Here is a 21,940-nt window from a genome sequence, read left to right on the forward strand (position 1 = left end):
TTTGAGTGGCTCAGGCTTTGGGTAAAACTGCCGCGGGTGCGTGTCTGGTCGGTGATCCGCTGTGGTTTCCTTCTCCTCGCAGCCCGACGTGGAAAGACAATCTTCAAAGTGAGAAAGGGGCAGGAGTGGGAGCACGCAGACAGGCTGGCAAGGGGTCCAGACGTGCCCGACCTCCTGGATGGCAGGAGCTCTTTGGCTCTGAATAATTTACGGCTCGGTCTGTGCCACAAGCAGCCCCAGCCGACGGCGCTGAGAGGGGCTCGGGGCTGAGAAGGGCTCTTGCTAAATCAGTCTGTTGACTGTTCTCCGACTCCTGAACTAACAAGGAAAATATGTGAGGAAACCTGGCCTTCGGTGGCAGCTGCTGCCGCAGAGGCTTCCTTGTCCCCCCCCGAGATGCGTTAGGTCCGCACGGTTCCTCTCTGCCCGGGTTTGGCTTTGCGCTTCAGTCACCAGAAGGTGACATGCAATATTTATGGAGCACAAAACCTTTCGGTGCAAAGAGAAGTGGCTTATCCTACACCAGATGCTTTGAAATCCGTAGCACTTGAAATGAAAGCATAAGCCAGCAAATTCCTCTTGCTTTTATACTCAATTGGCATCACGCTGAAGGAGGAGAACCCCAGTTCTCACAGGGGACAGAGCAGAGGCCACTGTGAGCCACAGGCAAGGGCTTGGAGGAGCCCAGGACCTGTGGGATGAGAGCATCCAGCGTGAACTTCCTGGGCAGATAAATACACTGCAGAGATGCTGTGCCCTTCCCAGCAGTTGCTATCTTGTTCCATTCCCCCCGCCCCCCATCATCTTTTCTTTGCTCGTGGCGGTGGCTAAGAGCTCTTGTGCCGGTGGAAAACGGCCCAGGGAGGCTTGCAAAACTGCAGTGGTGGGAGCTTTCATGATTTTATTTAATTTCTGTTATAAGCCCTGTGGCATTTGATGTTCTTCTGCATAAATCCCAGCTGCTGGAAATGGGGGCACCAAATGAAAGCCGAGAATCTCATGCTATTAAAAAAAAAAAAAAAGTCTGTTTTGAGTCCTGGTGGCTGAGCCACATTTTAAAGTCTCTTTTTTCTGAAGTGCGATGTAGGACTTGGAAACACAAAGGCAAATCCCTCTCACCCAATATGCATACGTCTTTAAAAACAGACTTCTTAAAGCTGTTTTCTGACTGAGGAATGGGACAAAGGTATGGGTTTTGAATGCTTGGAATCAATGGCGCTGGATTTGTGCTGATAATTATTAGTACGTGGGAAAGTAAAACAACAGTCCTTGTGTGTTGTGTCCCTCTTGAAGGCGATGTGGTTTGGGTTTGGTGTTGGGTTTTTTGTTTTGTGGTTTGTTTTTTTTTTTTCCCCTCCCTTCCAAAACAACACAAAAAGACTTGAGACCTCAAAGGAAGGGAGGAACATCTGACCTCCAGCTTGTGAGTATCTCTGCTGCTTCCGAGTGTCTCCTCTCGCAGACAGATGACCGGGGAGGAGAATCTCGTTTGGAGTGATGGACTTTCCAGAGATCGGGAGATCTCTGCTCCCAGGGGAGGGTGGGCATCTCCGCCAGACAATGCAACACGCTGCGGCAGCTAATCCAGGGAGCGGGGCGGGAGACCTGGGCTCCCTCCTGCAGGAGCCTATGGAGATGCTCCAGCATCGAGCCTGCAGGGTTCTCTGGAAACTAGTTGAAATGTCATTTGGCCCCAGGTATTTAACTGCAGGACTCTGCCAGAGGTGGTACAACTTTTCTAGCGAAGCACCGGGGAATTTTCCCCCTCCTTCCTTTTCTATAAACCATGGTTGCTATAGCAAACGGGCTTTTGAATAAACAGACGTTTCCTGGAGATCAAAGCAGAAATCGCTGTACCGTGCAGGTAACCCTGCCTTGCCGGAGCGTTTTTGGGGATGGTTAATTTAATCAGCTTAGAGTTTCTTCTCGCTGGCCCGCTGTGTGGGTATGCAACTCGTATAGCTTGCAGAGAGACACCCGCTTTGTAGCTGGGCTTTGTACTTCCCTTAAAAAAGCATTTTGCATTTTCTGTGGGCAGGCCCTGACCTGTTTAGCCAGGGACTTTTTGGATTGCTACCCCTTTGATATGGATGTTGACTGGAGATTTGAGCATTCTTGAAAATCCTGTATCATAAAGAAATGTTCATTATCCCATGCACTAGACTGCTGGGCTATGTAAAGCATCTGCAGCTTTTAATTCTCTTAAGATGGAAGTACCTTTTGTTTAAAACAAACAAAAGAGAAAGCTGATAACAGTGTCGGATTCCCTAAGGTTTTCCTTAGCGAAGGGAGGCTACTGCAGCTGGCAGGGATGTCTCCATGGTGAGCAGCCTGAGCTGTGGCTGGATGCCCGCGGGGGACCCCCTTGCACGAATGCTGTACCCCGGGGCTCTCCGGGCTTCTCAGTCATCTGTCCCCCAAGGAACCTGAGGGCTATTCGTGTCCCTTTAAAATTTCACTTGGCAGGAGAGTCGCAGTCTATACTGGCCCTTCCTGTGTGCCTTGTGCTCCTGAAGCCTTGTCCCAAACATCCCCCCAAAGCACTGGAACTGTTTGCAGCTCACAAGTGTCGAACTGTGTGTAGTACTTGAGTGTAGTGGAAGAGAGACCCAGAAAAACAAAGCGATCCCAAACCTGCAAACTTTGTTCAATAGCTGGCCAACCTCCGTGAGGAACAGGCCTTTCCTTTCTCTTCCTCCTTTCCCCCAGCTGCAGAAACTTAAATCCATGCCGGATTTGGCTGCACCCTGTCCCAAGCCCCGAGAGCACCTGGCGCTGTGCTGCTGGTGGGGCCGTGCTCTGGTACCCATGAGCTGCTGCAGGATAAGCCCCGCTGGGCAAACTGGTGTGGGGGTGGCGTTTGCTGGACTGGTTTCTAAACTTCTGCTGGTCCAGAATGTGAGCAAAACTGCAAAACAGCCCCATTGACTTCTACAGGGTGGGTCGGCAAGGAGCACTTTGGCCAGGACGTGGCTGTGTGGCAGGGATATCGCTGTGTCCCCTCCCTGTCCTTAGGGTCAGCTGGATGTACATCATCTTGGCTGGGGATGGAAGCTGGAAAAAAATGACGTAGCCCAGTGGTTTCTCTGCCACTTCCCTGGGCTTTCAGGGTCAAGCAGTTTGCTGCTCAGAGCAACATAATTGACCCGAGCGGGTGATCACTTCTGCTCCCACCTTGGGACTGTGTCTTTGCCAGCCAGGACTCTGCAGAGTGGGTGTCTGGGTGGCATCTCCCTCCCTTCCCTGCCACCCGCTGTCTGCCTGCAAAGCGGTAAGGCTTCTCTCTGCCTTGCCCTTATGCAGGTGTCTTACTGCCTTTCCCAAAGGCGGGGGGGGTCTAAGTCGTCTTCTGGCCGTAAAGCTGGGCAGTGGGTTGCACGGGACCAACGTATCTGCTCTGTCTTGTGAACGTGAGCGGTAGCACTCAGACTCCTGGCAAGTCGCTGGAAATCCTATTGTGGGTAAAACTGGGACTTTCCCTTAAAACAGGGATGGAAACGGAACGATTTTGATCAACCACCAGGATCAACTTATGCAGCAGGCAAATTACCATAGCCCAGCCAAGTTCAAGAGCACTTCTACAGGTAGCAACACGACAACACAAACTAGAATAGAAGCCTTTGTCTGCTGTCATTTATACAGGATAACGTTGCAAGAAAAGGCTATTGAAGCAATAATAATGCCTTGTGATTATATACCCTTGTCATCTATACACCGTGGAATGCTTTTATAAAAGAGACCTAGTGTCATTATCCCAGTTATTAGAAGGGAGAGCAGAGGCACAGACAAGAATTTGCCTAAAGTTTACCCAGCAGGTAAATGGTATTTGGGAATAAGTGTTACACGCTGAATCCCAGTCCAGGGTTATAACCGTAAGGCCGTAGTTCTATGAAAAGAAAGCAGCAGACAAGAAGCCTATAGGCAAATCAGTTTTCAAAGCACTTTAAAACTTTGTTTAGAAATGAATCGCAATAAGCCACATTCCCACTTGGCTGGCTTACCAAGGGAAATGCTAAGGAACAATGTTTGCATCTAAATGAATATTTATGAACTACCTGTGTATAGGAGACAGTGCCTTGAAACCTAGCTTCAGCCTATGCCCTGGAACGAGCAATAGATTGCAGGTTTAGACTTCTTTTATATTTCAGATATAGCCTGAAAGTTGTCATTTTGGAGGGAGGGATGGCATTTTGCAGACTTTACAGCTTGGGGTGGTTTCCACTGACTTCAAAGCCCTCCCTGAAACAGTTAAATAGCAACACTCTCGTCCGTCCGGTGTGATGGATCCCGGCACATTGTGTGGTGAATTTGGGGATGATCAGAACAAACAACTGTTTCTAGGGAGATGCCAGGCAGGAGTGGAAAACTTGTAGTCCTTTGCCACCCCTTCAGCGAGTCGTCCTCCTGCCCAGGTGAGGCTTTGAGGCTGCGTTGGAACTTCTGTCTGTTCATAAAAGACATCAGGAAACTTGTCCTGGGTGAAAGTCCAGCTCTCACGGGCAGAAGGGCATTTCTGCCCTTCTGAAATGCAGCAGCTATTTCAGATGCTGGCGGAAACTCGGGGCGCTTGAGGCTGGTGAATCTTCCCACTGAAGAAGTAACTCTGCCCTTTTAGCTGTTTATTTTAAAGGATTTTCTGCATTTTGCTGCCTGTCCAGTAACAAATGCTCTTGGTGAACTAAGTGGCCTTTAAATTCTGATTAACTTGGTGAGAGAAGGGGCATCCCAGTCACAGCCCTCAAAGCAGCAAAGGCTTTGCCCCGTGCCCGGGCAGAGCGCCATTCCCTGGGTGTTTTTCTGGTTTCTATAGCAAACGAGAGCGCTGGCCTTCCTCCCGCCGACCCTGCGCCGCCCAGCTCGAGCTCGGTGCTGGGAGCCCGGTTGTGGTCTGGTCCCTGAAGGGAGAGCTCGTGAAGGAGCCTGTGTGTGTCTCGGTTAACCCTTCCTGCGGTGCTCAGCATCCCAGGTACCGCCGCCTGGTCGTGGCCGTGCTGACTCTCCCTGCTCGGCCTCTCGTAGGTGTTTGCGTTCGCTGGCCACGGGTGTTCTTGCATCCTCGTCTCTCTAGGATGCTGGTTAGCAGGTCGGGATGGTGAATTCAACGGGGATACCGGCCCTTGTCAAAAGAAACTAAACGCCCTGTGTGATTCTAGCAAGGGGAAGGATGCTTTTTGCAACATCAAAACCGCTTGGTGAAACTAAAAGGCATTTTGATTTGTTCTGCCAATATTTCAGTAGGAATGGGAATATTTCTGCCAACCCGTGGGGGGGGACACGACTAGTTCAAGGAAATATTTTGTCATCTCCGAATGATTTAGATGTGAAAAACTCATCCTCAGTCTCCCTGTGATCAGCAGGGAGCTCTGCATTTCGAGAGGAGTACGTGGTGTTATCTCTGTTCTTGATAAAACTTCCCTGCTCTGAATCTCCGTAAGCCTTGGGTTTCCTCACTTGCTGCCTTCCATCTTTCCCCGACTCAATATGGGGACAGCCTTTTTTTTTTTTTTATTTCAAATAGTTTTCTCTGTAGGTTATTTTGTCCAGAAATGGGGGGAGAAAAGGTTTATTATATTTAAAGTCTCTGAATAGTGTCCTTGTCTGTAAGGGAAAATTGGCAAGCTTGGAGCACTCTCTTACAGAGGGCTAATTATTTCGCTTCCACCTACAGCATAGTTGCCATGTCAGACAAGCTGTTGACATTTGTGCTCTGCTGTGGCAGCAAAGAGGCTTCTGGTGGCTTCTGTATTGTTTTGTGGCCTCTGCAGTGTGTGCTGAGGGCTGGCGGCAGCCGGAGGGGAGCATGGCGCTGGTGGCTTTTGCAGGCGCTGGTGGTTCCTCAGGTGTTTGTCCCCTCTTCCATTGGCGGCACGCTGGCCTCATGGGGCTCTAGGAGTGAGGTTGGGAAGCACAGTGTGTGTCCTCTGTGCGTAGCTGGCTGTTGTAGTGGTTTGCTCTGTCTTCAGCCCCCGGCAATTAGCTGCAATCAGCTTTGAATCAGCCCATCTGGCTTACGGGCAACGCTGGCGTAATCTGTTCCCCACTTTCTTCCAGCCCTTTGGCACGTGTTGGGTGAAAAGCGTCGGGCAGGAGGGTAGTGGGGAAAGTGCCAAGTTAAGCGGGCGTAGGAATGCAACCCACCTCCTCCCTCCGCTCCGTAATGTAAACTTAATCCTTGGACTTTAGTCGGAACAGGGCAGGCTGGCCGAGATAACGGAGAGACTCGACACGCTTGGAAAGAGAACTTTACTGGTCAGCAGGCCCCTTGACTTCAACGGAGAGAGTGGATCTGAACAAATGGTGTTTAAAAACCAAGGTGGTGCTCCCCAAAACCAGCTGCTGTGGTCCTGACACCCCTGGGCTACGGGGGGAAAGAGGGGAGCCGCTCCTGGGAGCGCTGATCCGGCATGGCTCCTCTTGCAGCGGGCAGGACAGCACAGCTTTGCAGCTAACCCCTACAACTTGGGGTCAGGTGTCACACAGACGGAGTAAAGGACATGCCCCTTGACCGTAACTAAAAGCGGTTTTTGTGCCTAAATATATCGCTGCGTTCTTTCCACCACGAGGAACAGCTCTGTCCTCTGGGGTTTGTGTTGCTCGGAAGCTGAAGCCCCTTTCTCAGTCCTGGGAGGTGGATGCGCGTCCAGAATTTTTGCTGGAGCCATGAGGATGGACTCAGCCCATCTGACCAGGGGATGCGATGGGCTTGGAGGGACAGGGGATGGAGCCATAGGGGGTGGCTCTCCACCCCACACTCGGGTGTTTGGAGGTGCTGGGTGTGGGTGGAAGTCCCAACAGATAAGTAGGGGCTGCATATGAGATGTTCATGGGGAAAGCATCTGGCCTTCCTGTTTGTCCAGGCCGTTGCCAGGCTGTGGAGGCGGTGCTGGGGTCTCAGCATACATGTAGAAGTTGCCATCTGTGTCCCGGGTTGGTCGCTCTGCATGTGGGACTGGGCTTTGCCTGTTTGCCTCTGGCATGGAGTGGTCTCAGGATGGAGCGTGAGGTCCGGATCCATCATTTATCTGAGCGCCTTTTGGGCAAGTAGCTGTCTCTGATCTTTGTGTGCCACTTGGTATTCACTGCAGCCAGTGTTTCTTGACTGGAGGCATCCCCTCCGTGGGTTTTGTGCAGATCTTGTGCGTCCCCTACTCCCCCCGCAGATGCGCCTGACCTTGCTTGAGTCCTCTCACTGGAGCAGCAAAGTGCAGAGTTTGAGAACAGAACTAGTTGTTGCCTTTGTCCTTTATTTTCCATAGCATGTGTATTATGGGACTAAGCAGTAGTGTGAGACGGTTGCCAGCAAGCTGCTGGGTGACTTTGATACTGAAGAACTGGATGGGAAAGCTGGCGTTCAGCAGCTGATGAATGACTGTCACTGGCAGCGGGGCAGGAAACTTTTCTGCTTTTCTAGAACCAGGACAGAGAGCTGCGGGAGGATGCTTTCCTGGGCTTGCTCTGTCTCCTCTGCCTCTGAGTTGAGACCAAAAGCCCTAGAGACTGTCTGGGCTCTTGGCTTCCCACCACTCCTGCAGGGCTCGGGAAGGAGCCTGTCTCGCCCGCGGTGCGTGACCCGAATCCTGGAGGAGACCTGCCTTGCTGTGACTCCTCCGTACCCTGTCACAGGCGGGGAGGTCTAGACTGTTTCCTCCCACTCCCCCTGCCACCTGCGGGGCCAGGGCAGTCATCCCGTGCTATGGGTGCCACGGTGCCAGTGTAGGCTGTGTGAGGGGTCTCCGGGATCCCCGGTCCTGCCCTGGGCTCGGTGCACTGAAGGGGGGACTCTGTCTTCCACCAAAGCCAGGAAATGTTTTGGGTGGGTTCTGGGTGCACATAGGGGTGCTGGTGCCAAGGTGGGCTCCTCTTGCACTGCCAGAAGAGATGCGAGGTCTTGCATGCCACCACATCCTCCACCCGCCTGTTTGCTCTGCAGGGGTAGAGGAGGGGGAGGAAGGCACCCCCGGCTGCGACTCCCTTCTGATGGCGGAAGGGCGGCACCCGGTTTCATGGCCTAAGCCTTCGGTGGCTGCAGTGCGGGAGCTCGGCTCATCGCCCTTGGGGGCTCCGCGGGAGGGACTGACCCGCTGCGTGTCCCCGGCCCGTGTCCTGCTGGAGGGGCAGCAGCGGGGGCTGGCGGGGAGAGGGGAAGGGCTCTGCAGCTGCAAAGGCAGCGGCTGTTACTCAATGCGGCCGTCTGTCGAAATTCAGGCAGCGGTACGTGCCTTGTGGTTTTCGCCCGAGGTGATGCTGCCTCAGAGTGCCACCTCGCCTCCCAGCCACCAGTTTCGCTGCGGTGGGAGGAGGATCCAGACTTCCCCCCTTGGGCAATCCCCTTACAGAAAAGCGGGGCCAGCTCTCTTGCTGCAGCCTAAAAGGCAGCTCTGTAAAAATTACCGTAAGGGGGTTTATTTCCCCTTTCCCTCCAGCACCCCAGCTTGAACGGGGTCCACTGGCTCCCCTGCACTAGGGCTTGTTGTGGGGCTAAGCTGGCCTCCCACAGCCTCCCTCATGTGGTGGCTCCCATGTAAGATGGCTTCGGAAGCTGTGTCCGTCGCCTGGATGGGCTGGGAGGAAGGGTGGGCTTCAGCTCACAGCGTTGCTGGCTCAGCAGATCAGTGTGGCAGGCAGCGTCGGGGGGAAGGGGAGGGGATGCTGACACAGCGCCTGGGGACATTGGGGTTTGGTAGGTGGGAGTCCCCGTGAACCGTTCTGCGCCGTCCTCCCCACCCACCCGCTCTCCCTGCGGCACCAGGAGGGCACAGGGGCAGCCAGGGCCTCCAACTCGCTCTGGCTCTTTCTCTTTATTCTTTCCCTTTGTTGCATTTTTGCTGAACGCGAAGGATTTCTGCCCCCCGCCCTGCCTCTGAATCACAGGAGCGGTCGCTGTTTGCTGCGGTTCTTCCGCTTTTCCTGTAAGCGGGTGGGCGATGCCAGGAAAGCCCTCCTCTCCCCCCTGCCGTACCCACACAGCCATGGCTGCCCCCGGCTCCTTCCTCCTGCTGCTCGCTCCCAGGTCTGCACAGGGGGGACAGCCCAGGGATCTGCCACCCTCCTCCCGTTGCCCTGCAATGGCAGCTCCGCGCGGAGAGGGACCAAAACCTCCGATGGCCAGCGTGGCTGAGGCCAGCTGTGGCGCACCCCGCTAGTAGTGGCAGAGATTGTAGGGGTTTGGTTTGGGTTTTTTTGCGTGTGTATGGTTGGACTCGATGATCTCAAAGGTCCTTTCCAACCATGAAGATTCTATGATTCCCCATGCCCTGCTCAAGCTCAAAGAACACCAAGATGGAAATGATTGCTGCTAATGGCAGCGTGCCCACCGCCTCCCCGGCCCAAGCCCCGGAGCTTTGTGCCAGCTCAGCATCCTGGAGAGAAGGGAGGTGGAACGGGGTGTGATGGCTAGCAAGGAGGCAACCTGGAAAGCATTCACCAGCTGGGTTTATAAATGGAGCACAGTTTACTTTACCACACTTACTTTTCTTATCTCACCCAGTCCCACCGTGCCAGTGCAAGGCAGGAGAGCTGGTGGCTGTGCCAGAGGGTGCTTTCCGCTGTGGGTGACGAGGACACCTCTAAGTTGCCCCAGGAAGGTGGCAGAGCCACGAGGCTGTGCGTGGGCGATGGAGGCCGCCGCGGCAGCAGGATGCTGCGGGTTACCTTCTCCCCGGCGGCGGGCAGCTGCTTAAACAAACAAAATGAAACCCTCTGCTGCAGATTAGGAGAGGAAATTGCTGAAGTACTTGAGTTTTGAAGCAGTTTCTGGGCCAGGCAGGGTGGATCTGGGGGCAGACGGATCCCGGGGACACAGGCAGCCTCCCGTGCCCGCTGGTGCTCAGGGCTCGGTGTGGAGGGAGGCGGGTGGGTGGTTGCAGTGCTTAGCGTTGGTGGCAGTAATGGCCAGGGTGCCCTGGAGCACCACGATGACTCCAAACCAATTGGGTTATTCAACATGAAACTGCAAAAGCAGCAAAGTCACAGGAAGAGCCCGCGGGCGCCTGCCACCTTCAGTGATTCGGGAGCAACTGGGCTGCCAGCCAAGGGCTCTTCCGTCCTAAGGGGACCTGGTGGCTTCCCTGTGCAGAAAGTGCCTGGCTGCCCAGGACCACCATCCCCAACGTGAGCAGCCCTCAACTTTCCCAGCTGATGGCTTCCCCCCCCGGCTCTTTTCTGACTGGAAGAGGCATTTCTCCAGCGCTGCAGCAGAGGGAACAGTTCATGGGCCTCTGCCCTCTGACATGCCGATGGGATGAGTAACGCTGGGCTGAGGGTGTGTCCTCCCCTCTTAATCGGGCTTCAGTTGCAAACCTCAGTTCAGGTACTGGTCCACCCTTGGGGACTGTGCGGTGTTTGGTAAAAATACCTTTCAAGATAAGCTTTTTTATTTTTTACTTCTGAATGTTGTGGAAAGTTCTAGGAGTTCAAACATACCCAAGAGGCAGGACTGGTCCTGCCCAGGGTGGGAGGAGCGAGCAGGCTCTCGGTCCTACCTGGGATGACTTCAGTATCTGGGCAGAAGATGCCACTCCTGGTTTGTCAGACCCAGAAACTGCACTGGGCTCTACTCCATCCTACATTTGCCTTCTGGGTTGGTGTCCCTCCGGCCTCGGCTGGTGTAAGGTGCCAGAGGGATTCTCCTGACGCAGTGTCCGAGCTGCTGTCTTGAGCTGCAGAGTCATAGAATGCTTTTTCATAATGTGTGGTGCCCCCTCGCTCGGGTATGACTTGAAGGTCTGCGTCTTTAAGAGCACTTAATTTAAGCCATAGCTGTTTTATACATATGTATGTATATTTATTCTCCTGGGCAACCCCAGGCTCACTGGACCCTGCTTCCTCTCCTCCCAGGCAGTCACTTATTACTCAAGCAGCCCAGAAAAGGGCCCCAGCTCCCCTCGCCTGCCCCCGCTCCCACTTGGGCTACAAAATGCTTCCAGGTCCTGCTGTGCCTAAAGGCAGGATTAGGATGAGCCGTGGGGAAAAAACAAGGTCACCAGCAAAAAGCCCTTTTAACTTGAGTGACCTTTTACTTTCAAATATAAGTTTAAATTTAATTTTGCCCGTGTAAAAGTTTCTTGAAAGGGGAAAGATTATGCAGCTTCTGCATGCAGACATCTTCATTCATGCTGGGTTTTTTTCTTTTTTTAAAAATAGCAGTGCTCAAACTGTAGTATAAAAGTTTGGGAGGCAGCGAGAGTGGGTTCCTCCTTCCGTCTATAAACCAGCTGCCCAAATCTGCTGCTGTGCGTGCAGCTCGTGTGTCCCCGTGGAGGTGTGAGCCAGCCCAGCGCGGTGGCCGGGTTTCTTGGCTGCGGTGTGGAAGCGGAGTCCGCCGGGCTCCGGCCCTGCTGGAAGGCAGCCACCAGTCCCTCGTGTTGCTGGGATAGCTCGGTGGTGGGAGCTAGCGGCGAATTTTGCCTGTGAGGTGTAGTTGCAACTGCCTGTAGACGGAAAATTAAAATGGCCAGTGGTGTGTAATCCCTGGGATTTCGAACAGCTTTGAGGGGGCAGCAGGAGGGAGAGCTCCTGTCGCTGCTGCGTGTCCCCCACCCGGGGAGCCCAGCGCCACAGAGGACTGGGCAGCCGTCGGCAAGGAAGTCCCTGGGATTTTTGTGCGGAGGAAATCGTTATAAACAGGATGTTTGCTCCAGCCCCGTCCCAGGCTGCTCGCCGCAGCCCCCGCAGCCGGAGCTCACACCCCCCTCACCCAGACCCCAGGCAGCAGGAGGAGGAGGAGTGGGTGCTCCCCCCGGCTCTAATTAGTGTGAAGGACCACTTTTAGGCCGTCAGCGCTGGGACAGAGACCCCCACCGGTCTCGTATTTCTGGCTCACAAGACTGCAGGAGCTTTTTTGGGACCAGGTGTGTGAAACCTCTGTGTCGCGGCGCTGCTGCGGCTCCGCAGCAAGCCCCGTGCTGGGTCCCAGGTCTTGCACATCGCGGGGGGATTGCCGGGCTGGCCGAGCGCGGCGGCGTCGAGAGGTGACATGCAGCACGGAGATTGGCACTGTCACCAGAGCGGTTACTGCCCCAGCTATGGCTTGGCACAGCCCATATATCCAAGCATGAGGAAACAGTCCAAAGCAAAGAGTTAAACTCTTTGCAGCCCTTGGGTAAGTCACCAGCCCCCTGGCTGCACAGATGCACATGCTCTTGTCAGCAGCTCTCTTCTAGGAGCCTCACAGCTCGTTCCTCATCACGGCCGGAGGGGCAGGCTGCCCAGCCCAGGGTGTCAGCGACCGCCCCACCGTCCCCCTCTCCGTGCGGGACTGCTGCCACCGCTCCTGCCTGCCTCCCTACCTGCTTCAATGGTAAAACGCTTTTCAGGCTGGCCCTGCTCCTGGGAGGAAGCGTGCGTGGTGTGTGAGCTACGGGATTGCCAGTTGCATTTATTTAAATCAGGTTTTCTGGGCTGAAATGAGCCCATTAAGTTTTTGGATGTTCAGACTATCTGGCCACACCCGTAATTATTCTTTGGCATCTCTGCCCTTGTTGAAAATGCATATTTTTAAGTTTTCCATATTTCCCATGTTCCCAGTTGCCTGGCTTGCAGCCTGCTGTGCCTGCATAAACATACATGGTCGTGCTAGTTCAGATGGACTGATTTCCCTAATTTTCTCATTGCTAGACTGCAAACCCAAATGAAACTTTGTGAGGTGAAATGCATCCCACATGGATCCAGAGTAGGGTGCGTTGTCCTTGGCCCTTCCCCATGTAAAAGCTCAGTGTGGGTGACCAGAGTGCATTTCGGCTGTGTCCGTGGTAGGAAACCTCAGCACAGCATCTGCCCGGGGAGGGGGGACACTGCACTAGGCTCCCGGGGGCTCTGGGGACCGGGGTGGCTGTGGCTGTCACCCAGCCGGCTGCCCTCTGTGTTTCTTTCCCCCCAAATTAAAATTACGTTCCTGTGCAAGAGGACGTGTGTGAGATGCCAGGGGACTTCATTTAGTTGGGACGTACAGAGGCAGGAGCTGTAAAGCTGCGTGCTGAGCATTCGCGATGACAGCACCTGGGTCACCTGGATGGCAAAGGCCATCTTAGCAGCTCATTCAGGCTGGGTTTATTGAAGTCTCGGGACTGTTTAGATTCAAAAGCTGAGCCTGGGATGGTGATTCTGTGGAGCCCAGGAAGGGCTGGTGTCTGCTGGTGTTGTTAGTTTGCTCTGGTGAACGTCATGAGGACCACTACAAAAATAAGCGGTCCCGGAGAAGGGCAACGAAGCCGGTGAGGGGTCTGGAGAACAAGTCTTATGAGGAGCAGCTCAGGGAGCTGGGGGTGTTCAGCCTGGAGCAAAGGAGGCTGAGGGGAGACCTTCTTGCTCTCTACAACTGCCCAAAAGGAGGGTGTCCAGAGGTGGGGGTTGGTCTCTTCTCCCAAGTGACAGGCGATAGGACAAGAGGAAATGGCCTCAAGCTGCGCCAGGAGAGGTTTAGACTAAACATTCGGAAAATTTTTTACACTGAAAGGGTTATTAAGCATTGGCACAGGCTGCCCAGGGAAGTGGTTGAGGCACCATCCCTGGAGGTATTTAAAAGACGGGTAGACATAGCGCTTAGAGATGTGGTTTAGTGATGGTTTTTGTCAAGAGTTAGGTTGATGTTTGGACTCAATGATCTGAAAGGTCCCTTCCAACCCAGGCGATTCTATGAAATGAGCCGCCTGGAGCTGTGTTGGGGTGAGATGGGGCACAGGGGTCCAGCGAGGATTTCAGTGCCTGGGGAGACAGCGGCAGGAGGCAATTCCTGCCTTTCCATTTGCTGGCGAAGCTGCTGATGCTCTGGTTCAAGGTATAAACTCAAGCAAGAATAGGTGTGTTGACATGGTCCATCTGAGCGAGGGCTGTGCTGGCTTTCTCCCTGACAGCCTCCTGCTCAGCTCCGAGCCGGCGCAGACTTATTCTCCTGGTTTGCGAATGGTTGGAGTGTCTTCCCACTTGCTTCTCTCCATCTGCCTGTTCCCCAGCCCTGGCCTCTGGTTATTCTTCTCCGTGTCCTCCAATGGTGCCTGTGTCAGGCTGCCCGACCTGCCTGTGTTTCTTTTCTCAGCGTTGTCTCCCCCCGACTCCTGGACCTGGGCCAATTCTCACAGAGCAATTCAAGGTTTGCTGTGTCCTAGCATCTGATCCTGATCCCTCTTCTCCTTCAACACAAAGCAGTTGTGTCTTCCACCATGGTCCAGGTCCACATTTCCCTTGTCCACGTGTGGGAACTGCAGGACAAAAGGGTGGAATGTGGCTCGCCTGGAGCTGCAGGATTAAACCATGGGAAAGAAGGAGCTTGAACTTTCTCCCCTAGGCTCCTGGTCCAGTCCTTAGAGCAGCGTTTAACAACGTGACCTCCACTTGAAGGGCTTAGAGAGCCGCTGGTAAACACCGCCTTTGGTTTGTTCAGTCGTTGTCCTCAAAATAAACTGTGGCATTTCACCTCTCTGGTATGTTGCCCCGTGTCGCCTCGACAAGGAGAAGACGAGCCTGTCGGGGAGGTGAAGCATCTCTTGTCCCTCGTAACCCCTGGCTGCTGGAAATTTTAATCTGTTCATCTGAGCAGCCTCCTCCGCCCCAAAGGGGAGCGGGGAGCTGGGGGTGGCACTGAGCTCCCCCCGCCCCGGGAAAGGCTCCGGCTGAGTTTGTGCAGAGATGAGGGGGGACGAGGACCTGCATCCCCGAGGTGCTGGGGAAGGGCCCACCCGGTGGGTGCTGCCCACCCTGTGGGAGCACGGGGGGGCAGTGGGGGCCAGGTCAGCGGGCGTTGGGGATCGGCAGGACCCTGTGCTCGTCCCTGGGAGAGAAACAGCAGCAATCTGGTGAATGTACTCGACCTCTTTATTGACATATTTTCTCCTCAAATTGCTCAAAACTAAGAGAGCAATGAACTACTGCGCAATGGGGGTGGAAAAAAAAAAAAGTGGAAAAAAAAATTAAAGTCCCAACAGCCCTCCCCATCTCTCATTTGCCAAAGAAAATCCTGCCTGATTTCACCCGGCCACGTCAGCTCCCAGCTATGACAGCTATCTCATCCTCTTGGCAAGGCCGCTCTCTGGAGCAGCTCTCGCTCCAAAATGCGATGGGAAGAGATGTAAACAGAGGAGCCCGGAGCTGAAGCTGGCTGAAGCTTGGGGTGGGCGTCCAGGTATGGGGCCAGGCACGACTGCTGGGGGCGTCGCAGCGATGGGGACGGTCCCTCTGAGACGGATGCTGTGGGCTGTATGCAGGATCTGGCCGCAGGGTTTGGGCGATGATGCTGGGGATGCCTGGGGGATGTGTCCTGGGGAGCACCGAAGCCTCTGCATCCCGGTGCGGGGAAAGGGGCAGCTTTGTCATGCGGGGAAGCAAAACCCAACGCTTTCGTCTCCTCTTCCCTAGCCGGTGGGCTTGGCTCAGTGAGACGCGGACCTGACTTTTAATTCCTCTCTCTTTGTTTCCCCAGATCATGATCGAGTTCTGCCCAGGCGGGGCGGTGGATGCCACCATGCTGGGTGAGTGCAGCGTGTGGTGTCGGGCTCTTCTCCATGCTCGGGGCGATGCCCACAAGGCATTTCCAGCCTTCTGGCACACTTTCAGGGGCAACCTTTGGGACAGACAGCAGGCGTGGGTGCCCCAGCATCTCCAGCTACCGTTTCTCTCCCATGAGTTTGCCTTATTTTCATACCTGGAGCAGAAGGTGTGGCAGCCCCGGGGCTTTTCTTGAGCTACTTTGATGTCCTTTTGTGATTTAAAAACTGCTGGCATCAGCAGATCATAAAGCATGGGGAGAAGGGAGAGTCTGGCTGGAGGGGAAAGATGGCTTTAAATATTTATCTGCCAGAGGCACCAAGTGCTTGGGATCCCTGTTCCCACAGCTTCCCGGGGAGGGCAGCGGCGTGAGATGTTTAATCTGGGTGCCTGTCGTGATGAATCTCCCAGGATCTTCTTGCTGACTTCTCCGTATGGTATCGGTCATCTGGTGAAGCAGCAGAATGTCCGAATAAACTGCAGTTCGCAGTAATTCCAGGAATCTTCCCATTTTTAACTCCTCCCTTCCACACAGAGCCACTGGGACCGGGAGGGTGGGGGTGTTCCCCGAAACAGCCCTGGCTGGTGCCACAGCCCCTCTGTGCCGGGGCTGTACGGACCCTGGGGGAGTGACAGTCCCCCCCACATGGCGAACACGGCGTTCTGACATCCTCTTGCCTGGAGCCCCTGGGACAGAGCTGCGTCTTCCAGGGGTTACTCCCTTTCAGCTCTGATATTTCCAAAGGCTTCACTTTCTTTTTATTTCCAGGGAAAGTATGGACCCAAATTCGTCGTCATTAATTCAGCCTTGTGCCTCTTATAGGGAACTTTTTTAAAGCAGGTCCAAATCACTGCATGAAAAAGTACCTTTTCTGAAGGGCTGGAGGAAATGATGCCTTCCCCCTGGAAAACCTCCACAGGGGTGCCCTGTCTGCTGGGACACAAAAATTCCCCTGAGCATTCCTGGGGCCGTGTCCCTGGCAGTCGGTCTCTGGAGGACCTGGGAAGGGGGAGCACAGAAAACCACGAGCGAGTGGCCTGGCTGTAGTGCCGTCACCCCCGCATGAGGGGCAGGAGGCGCTACGAGTCGGAGCTCAGGAGCGCTCCCAGCATTGGTAAATTCAGAGCTGCCGAACGCTGCCTGCTCCACCTTCCCACCCCCACCAGCAACTGGCATTTGCCTTTGAAATCTTTTGTACAACCCCTGTGGCCTGCTGCACCTCGCTTTTGCCAGGTGCTCCAAGGGAGAGCAAAAATCATCAGAAAATCCCAGAGCAAGGGAGATCTCGGTGAGGGAGAGGAGGAACAAAGTGGCTGAGGCAGCATCCCCCAGCCTTTCGTTAAGATCCTTGCTCTGAGCGAGCATCTGTCCCAGTGGCTGGGGTCCATATGGCAGCCCCCATCCTCGCCCTGCAGTTTGGGCAGTTAGAGTTGTCCAAGGCTTGGTCCGCTCTGCTGCACGCTCCGCTGTGCCGCAGGAGGGATCTGCACTGCAAAGGGTTTGCGGAGGGAGGGAGGGAGGGACGGACGCTCGGACGATGTTAACCATCTGGAAGTTTGACGGTTTGCAGAGCCGTCACCTTGGGAAGCGGTCTCGGATGGTGAAGGTGGCCAGGCAGAGCTCAGCAGGGAGGTCACACCAGTGGTTGCGTGTCCCCACAAGCTTTAGGAATAGGGACAGACAGTGGGGTATGAACTGGTGTGCCGGTTCCTGGTGCTACCTGAAAAACCCGCTCAGGGCAGTGGTTAGGGATAATGCTGGTGGGTGTTTTATTGCTTGTTGCTTTGGGAAGTGGTGTGTCCCTCATGATGTACAGGGGGGTACGCTGCATCTCCATGGCAGGGATCCCTGGAGAATGAGAGCACGGCTGCGTATGGAGCTGCTGAGTGTCTGTGCCTGTGTTTGGCCCTGCTGCCGCCTGCAGCTGAGTTCAGCTAATCCTCTCTGCAGCATCGTCCCCACGCTGGGCGAGACCCGGCTTGACTGCAGGGACCCCTTTCCCAAATTGGCAGGGAACTTGCAGTTCAGACCTCCCTCGCAAGTGTGCCTGCCTCCCCCTCTTCATCCCCCTCATCCTCTCTTCCTGGGCCAGATGCCTTGGCCATGCATCCCCAGGAGGGAGCTATAAACCAGCAGCTCCGAGCAGGCAGGCGTTGCTCTACGAGTGCTGGCTTAGGGAATAAATTACCTTAACAAGCTGATTTGCATTGGTCTCCCACTGCTTTGACACATGGACAGTGGTTTTTAAATGGTCTGCCAGGTAGCCTGTGCCTTCCTGCTCCTCAGGTGGACCATCGCTTAAATCCCTGTCCTGTTTAAAGGCTCTCTCCCTCCCCGCAGAGCTGGACCGGGGCCTGACTGAACCCCAGATCCAAGTGATTTGCCGCCAGATGTTGGAAGCCCTCCATTACCTCCACAGCAAAAAGATCATCCACCGTGACCTGAAGGCAGGCAACGTGCTCCTCACGCAGGATGGGGACATCAAGCTCGGTGAGCCGCACAGGAGCGTGGCGGGCGTTTGCTTGGCCAAGCTTGTTGGGAGAGTGGCCGTGGGCGATGGTGCTGCTTGGCACCATTTCGTGCTGCGCCGACAACAGCTGTGTGCTGCTGGGGGCTGGATTGTAGTGTTCGGCTATGCCTGAGTGCAGGGTGGGATTGAGGGATGCTCTCTGCCTTCTGTCCTGGCTGCTTTTCTGATAGTTGATGAGCTCATGCAGGAGATGGTGTGGGGAAAATTTCGTATTGTTTCGTAGGAGACCAGGTCTACCATCGAGCTGTGTGCTGTGCTTGGCCCCCAGCTGGGCACTGGGACTCCCCAAGCCACAGCTGTGCTCAGGACCCTGATGGTTTTTCGTGAATTTGTTTAATCCCTCTTTGAACTTGATTTTTATGCATTTTTGGCCTGCTGAGCATCCTGTGCGGGGTGCCAGTTGGCAGGGCTCGGAGCTGGAAGAATTCATCTTATCTCCAGAGCAAGTCTGGTGGTGACAGGGTGAGTTTTGCCAAAGGGTTGCTTTGCCAGCTTGCTGTGGGCTTGAGTTAAATTGGCGTCCACCTGCCTGCTGGGGGATGAGAAGGTAGCTTTGTCTGTAGGGTCTAGTCAGAAAGATGCAGATCTCGTTATGGACCCTAACGAGGGTTGCCGGCAGCCGTGGGGCTTTCTTGGGATGATGGAGACCAGCCAGCCTGGAAAGATGGGAACCTTCCTGTGACCACAGGCTCTGCTCTGGTGTAAGAAATGCTCTGCTGCCTGGGGCCAAGGATGACCCACAGTCAGGGACACCCTGAACCTGGGGTGCAGATGAATAATAGCTCTTCCAGAGGTCATCAGGGCCATCTCAGAGAGCAAACTGACCTGGAGTGGGCTCAGTACCCTCTGCAGGTCTTACCAATTTGAGCTGGGTTGGCTTCAGCAGCTCTCTGTAGAAGGGACACAACTGGGGAAAGGCATCATGCAGTGGCTGCTGTGCATGGGGCTGAAGGGAAGAGAAAGAATGCAACAGCCCTTTGGTTTTTCTGCTGTAAAATGAGACTTTTTTTCTATGAAATAGTAGTCCTGAAAGTAATCTGCCACAGAGCTGCTTTTGTTTGTTTGTGGAAAAGATCTCAACTTCCCTCTAGATGTGTCGGGTTTGGGTTACAGTAGGGGTGGCTTGTTATGCCCCTGTCTTATAGTACACGGGAGGGGAAGATCCCTGGTGATTACGTAGCCAAAAGCAAATTTAATTTCTGATGCGCAGTTTAGAGGGAAAAGCACATTGTATCATGTTCTTGCCTTAAATGTGTGTTTGCTTTTAAATCTGCGTTTCAGCCAAGTGTGCTAATTCAGAAGGGTCGTTCTGTTTTCCTATGGCATCTAATGTTACTGCTCTTTGCAGCTGACTTTGGAGTGTCTGCCAAAAACATGAAAACCTTGCAAAAGCGAGACTCCTTCATTGGGACCCCTTACTGGTGAGTGACCTGTTGGCTAAGAAATCCTGCGTTCATGAGGAGCTTTGCTCTTCTGAAAATCAGGTTTGCACAGAAATTGGGAGCTGATGGCCTTTGGGATGTGCTGGACCACAGTGCCTCACCGAGCACGGGTGGGAGGACTTTAACAAGGAGTCTGGGCCGGTGTCCACACGTGCAAGGGTTTCCCATGCCTGAAGGGAGCTGTGAGCAGCCTCGGTGGTGCGAGACCATTGCCCGGTGTCACGGTGCCCTGAGCCAGCCGAGGGGCCACCATGCTCCAGGTTTGGAGGAGCGAGGGACCCACATGTGCTCGCGTGTGTGCACTCACCACTCCCCCCACCCTGGGGAGTGGAGTGGGCTTTGAAGCGGCTCCAAGCACATGGGAATGACTCCTCGCTCCAGAAACACAATCTCTAAATCACCCGACTTGCTGAAGGAATGGAATCGGCGAGGATTAATTTATTGTCTGAAGCAACATCCGCGCCAGATGTCAATGGCCTGGGGGTTTCCACGGGCTGTCTTGGCTGGTCTGTGGAAGAGGGAGGGGGTTGGACCCCTTAGAAAAGATGCTGCTTCTTCTGAAACCCAAAGATGGGAGGAAAGACTGGTTTTTGTGCAATGCTGTGGATTATTTAAAACATTTAGTTGCTGCTGCGAGGCTCACATGTATGGTAGTGGTGTCATCCCTCGCCATCCCTGCTCCCTGCTCTGCCCCTTGCAGGATGGCCCCGGAGGTGGTGATGTGCGAGACCATGAAGGACACTCCGTACGACTACAAGGCGGACATCTGGTCCCTGGGAATCACGCTGATCGAAATGGCCCAGATCGAGCCACCCCATCACGAGCTCAACCCCATGAGAGTCCTGCTGAAGATTGCCAAGTCCGATCCCCCCACGCTCAGCTGCCCTTCCAAATGGTGAGGGGTTTTGGGCAGCAAAGCCTGGAGTACGCATATCCCAATTGATGCAGTATTTCAAGAAAGAAAAAATAGTATTTTTGTGATTCTGATTGCGCTGGTGGTGTGCGGGCAGCACGGGGGGAGTTTCTGCCCCTCCACAGCCCTGCTGACACAAGGGTGATCCCGTGGCTGTTTTCAAAACATCCTGGTGTTGTATGAAAGGTGGATTTTCCTCTAAACCTAGAGATGCCCAAGAGCTTCAGAAAGCTGTTGAGGGACTTCTTAGGATGTCTGGTAATGGTAGGACTAGACGGAATGGATTAAAACAAGAGATGGGATGATTCAGACTGGACGTTAGGAAGAAGTTCTTCACCATGAGGGTGGTGAGACACTGGAACGGGTTGCCCAGAGAAATGGTGGAAGCCCCATCCCTGGAAGTTTTTAAGGCCAGGCTGGACGGGGCTCTGAGCAACCTGATCTAGTGGGAGGTGTCCCTGCCCAGGGCAGGGGGGTTGGAACTAGATGATCTTTAAGGTCCCTTCCAACCCTAACAATTCTATGATTCTATGAATTTCTTTCCTTGAGTTAGGAAAGCCTCTTCTGCATTTAAAAAAAAAAATAAAAATCCAATCAGTTAATTATTATTTTTTGTAATCGTGACAAAACCCACTGCGTGAAAGCCATCAGCAAATTACTGGGAAAGCACTGGAGCCATGCGGTTCAGGTACCAGGTAAGACCCTGCCAATAAAACCAGCAGGCTTCCTCTGGAGCGGCTCAGAAGCCAGAATGGGATCAGGGACGCACTCTGCATCTCAGAGCTGCGTTTCGCAGGCTGAGGGTGCCCTCCTATGGGGTTCCTGGTCCTTCACAGCCGTCCTTTCACGCTGCAGGGATGGAGCCTGGAGCGTCCTTGTCCGCAGGCGGCTCCACCCATGGGCTCCCTTCGGAGGATAATTGCTGCTGTCCTCTTCTCTCTTTGCCTTGGCCGTGGGGCACAGTGGTTGGTGCTCAGTCCCACTGTCTGTTGCCATCACAGGTAAGGCAAAATCTGGTCCTTCGCTTGGCCATGTTGCTGATTCTCTTACAAATAATCACAATAACTGAGCACTGGTGTTCCCATGCTGGGAGTGAAACGGTAATTGCGGCCAGATGCCAACCTGCAAAGGGATCGAGCAGACCCCGGTGGCATTTGAGGTCTTTCCATCCTTCTGAGCTTCTCACCAAAGACTGTGTTTTAAGGTCCCTGGAGTTCAGAGACTTCCTGAAGACGGCGCTGGACAAGAACCCGGAGACCCGGCCCAGTGCTGCCCAGCTGCTGGAGGTAGGGACCGGCACCAGCCCCTGGGCTGGGTCTGCGGCTGGTGGCTGGGTCTGTGGATGTCCAAACCACCTGCATGGCTCCCCTTAAGGAGGGTTAAAAAAATACCAAAGTGTTGATGGGCCCTAGACTGGTTTCAGATGACTTTTGTCTTGTTTAGAGAGTTTATAGTGCTTTTCAGTCACTAAAATGCTCCAAAAAGGAACAGCAATGGTTTTGCCTTTGGAGCAAACTGCAGAGCCCCTGTGGACACCAGCTGGAATAGAACCGGCTCCCCTTGCCTAAAAATGCCCA

General features: G+C 54.2%; 1 protein-coding gene across 6 annotated transcripts in view; it reads left to right on the top strand.

Annotated features, from left to right (window-relative positions):
- STK10 (serine/threonine kinase 10) overlaps positions 1-21,940 on the top strand; it is a 52,432-nt gene that overhangs the window by 15,294 nt on the left and 15,198 nt on the right. For 2 of the 6 annotated variants that reach the window (XR_012589485.1, XM_074603978.1), the window contains exons 3-7: positions 15,413-15,461; positions 17,819-17,968; positions 19,357-19,429; positions 20,151-20,345; positions 21,568-21,649. Coding sequence is in view for 5 of the 6 variants with exons in the window: in XM_074603978.1 (XP_074460079.1) it covers positions 15,413-15,461; positions 17,819-17,968; positions 19,357-19,429; positions 20,151-20,345; positions 21,568-21,649 (549 nt within the window). In the remaining variant the exon portion in view is untranslated. Of the gene's footprint in view, positions 1-15,024; positions 15,116-15,412; positions 15,462-17,799; positions 17,969-18,334; positions 18,471-19,356; positions 19,430-20,150; positions 20,346-21,567; positions 21,650-21,940 lie in introns of those variants that run through there. The other 4 variants (XM_074603979.1, XM_074603981.1, XM_074603980.1 and 1 more) reach the window with 4 other exon arrangements.

Source organism: Larus michahellis, chromosome 11 (assembly GCF_964199755.1).
Source record: "Larus michahellis chromosome 11, bLarMic1.1, whole genome shotgun sequence".
In the NCBI taxonomy this organism is placed as follows: domain Eukaryota; kingdom Metazoa; phylum Chordata; class Aves; order Charadriiformes; family Laridae; genus Larus; species Larus michahellis.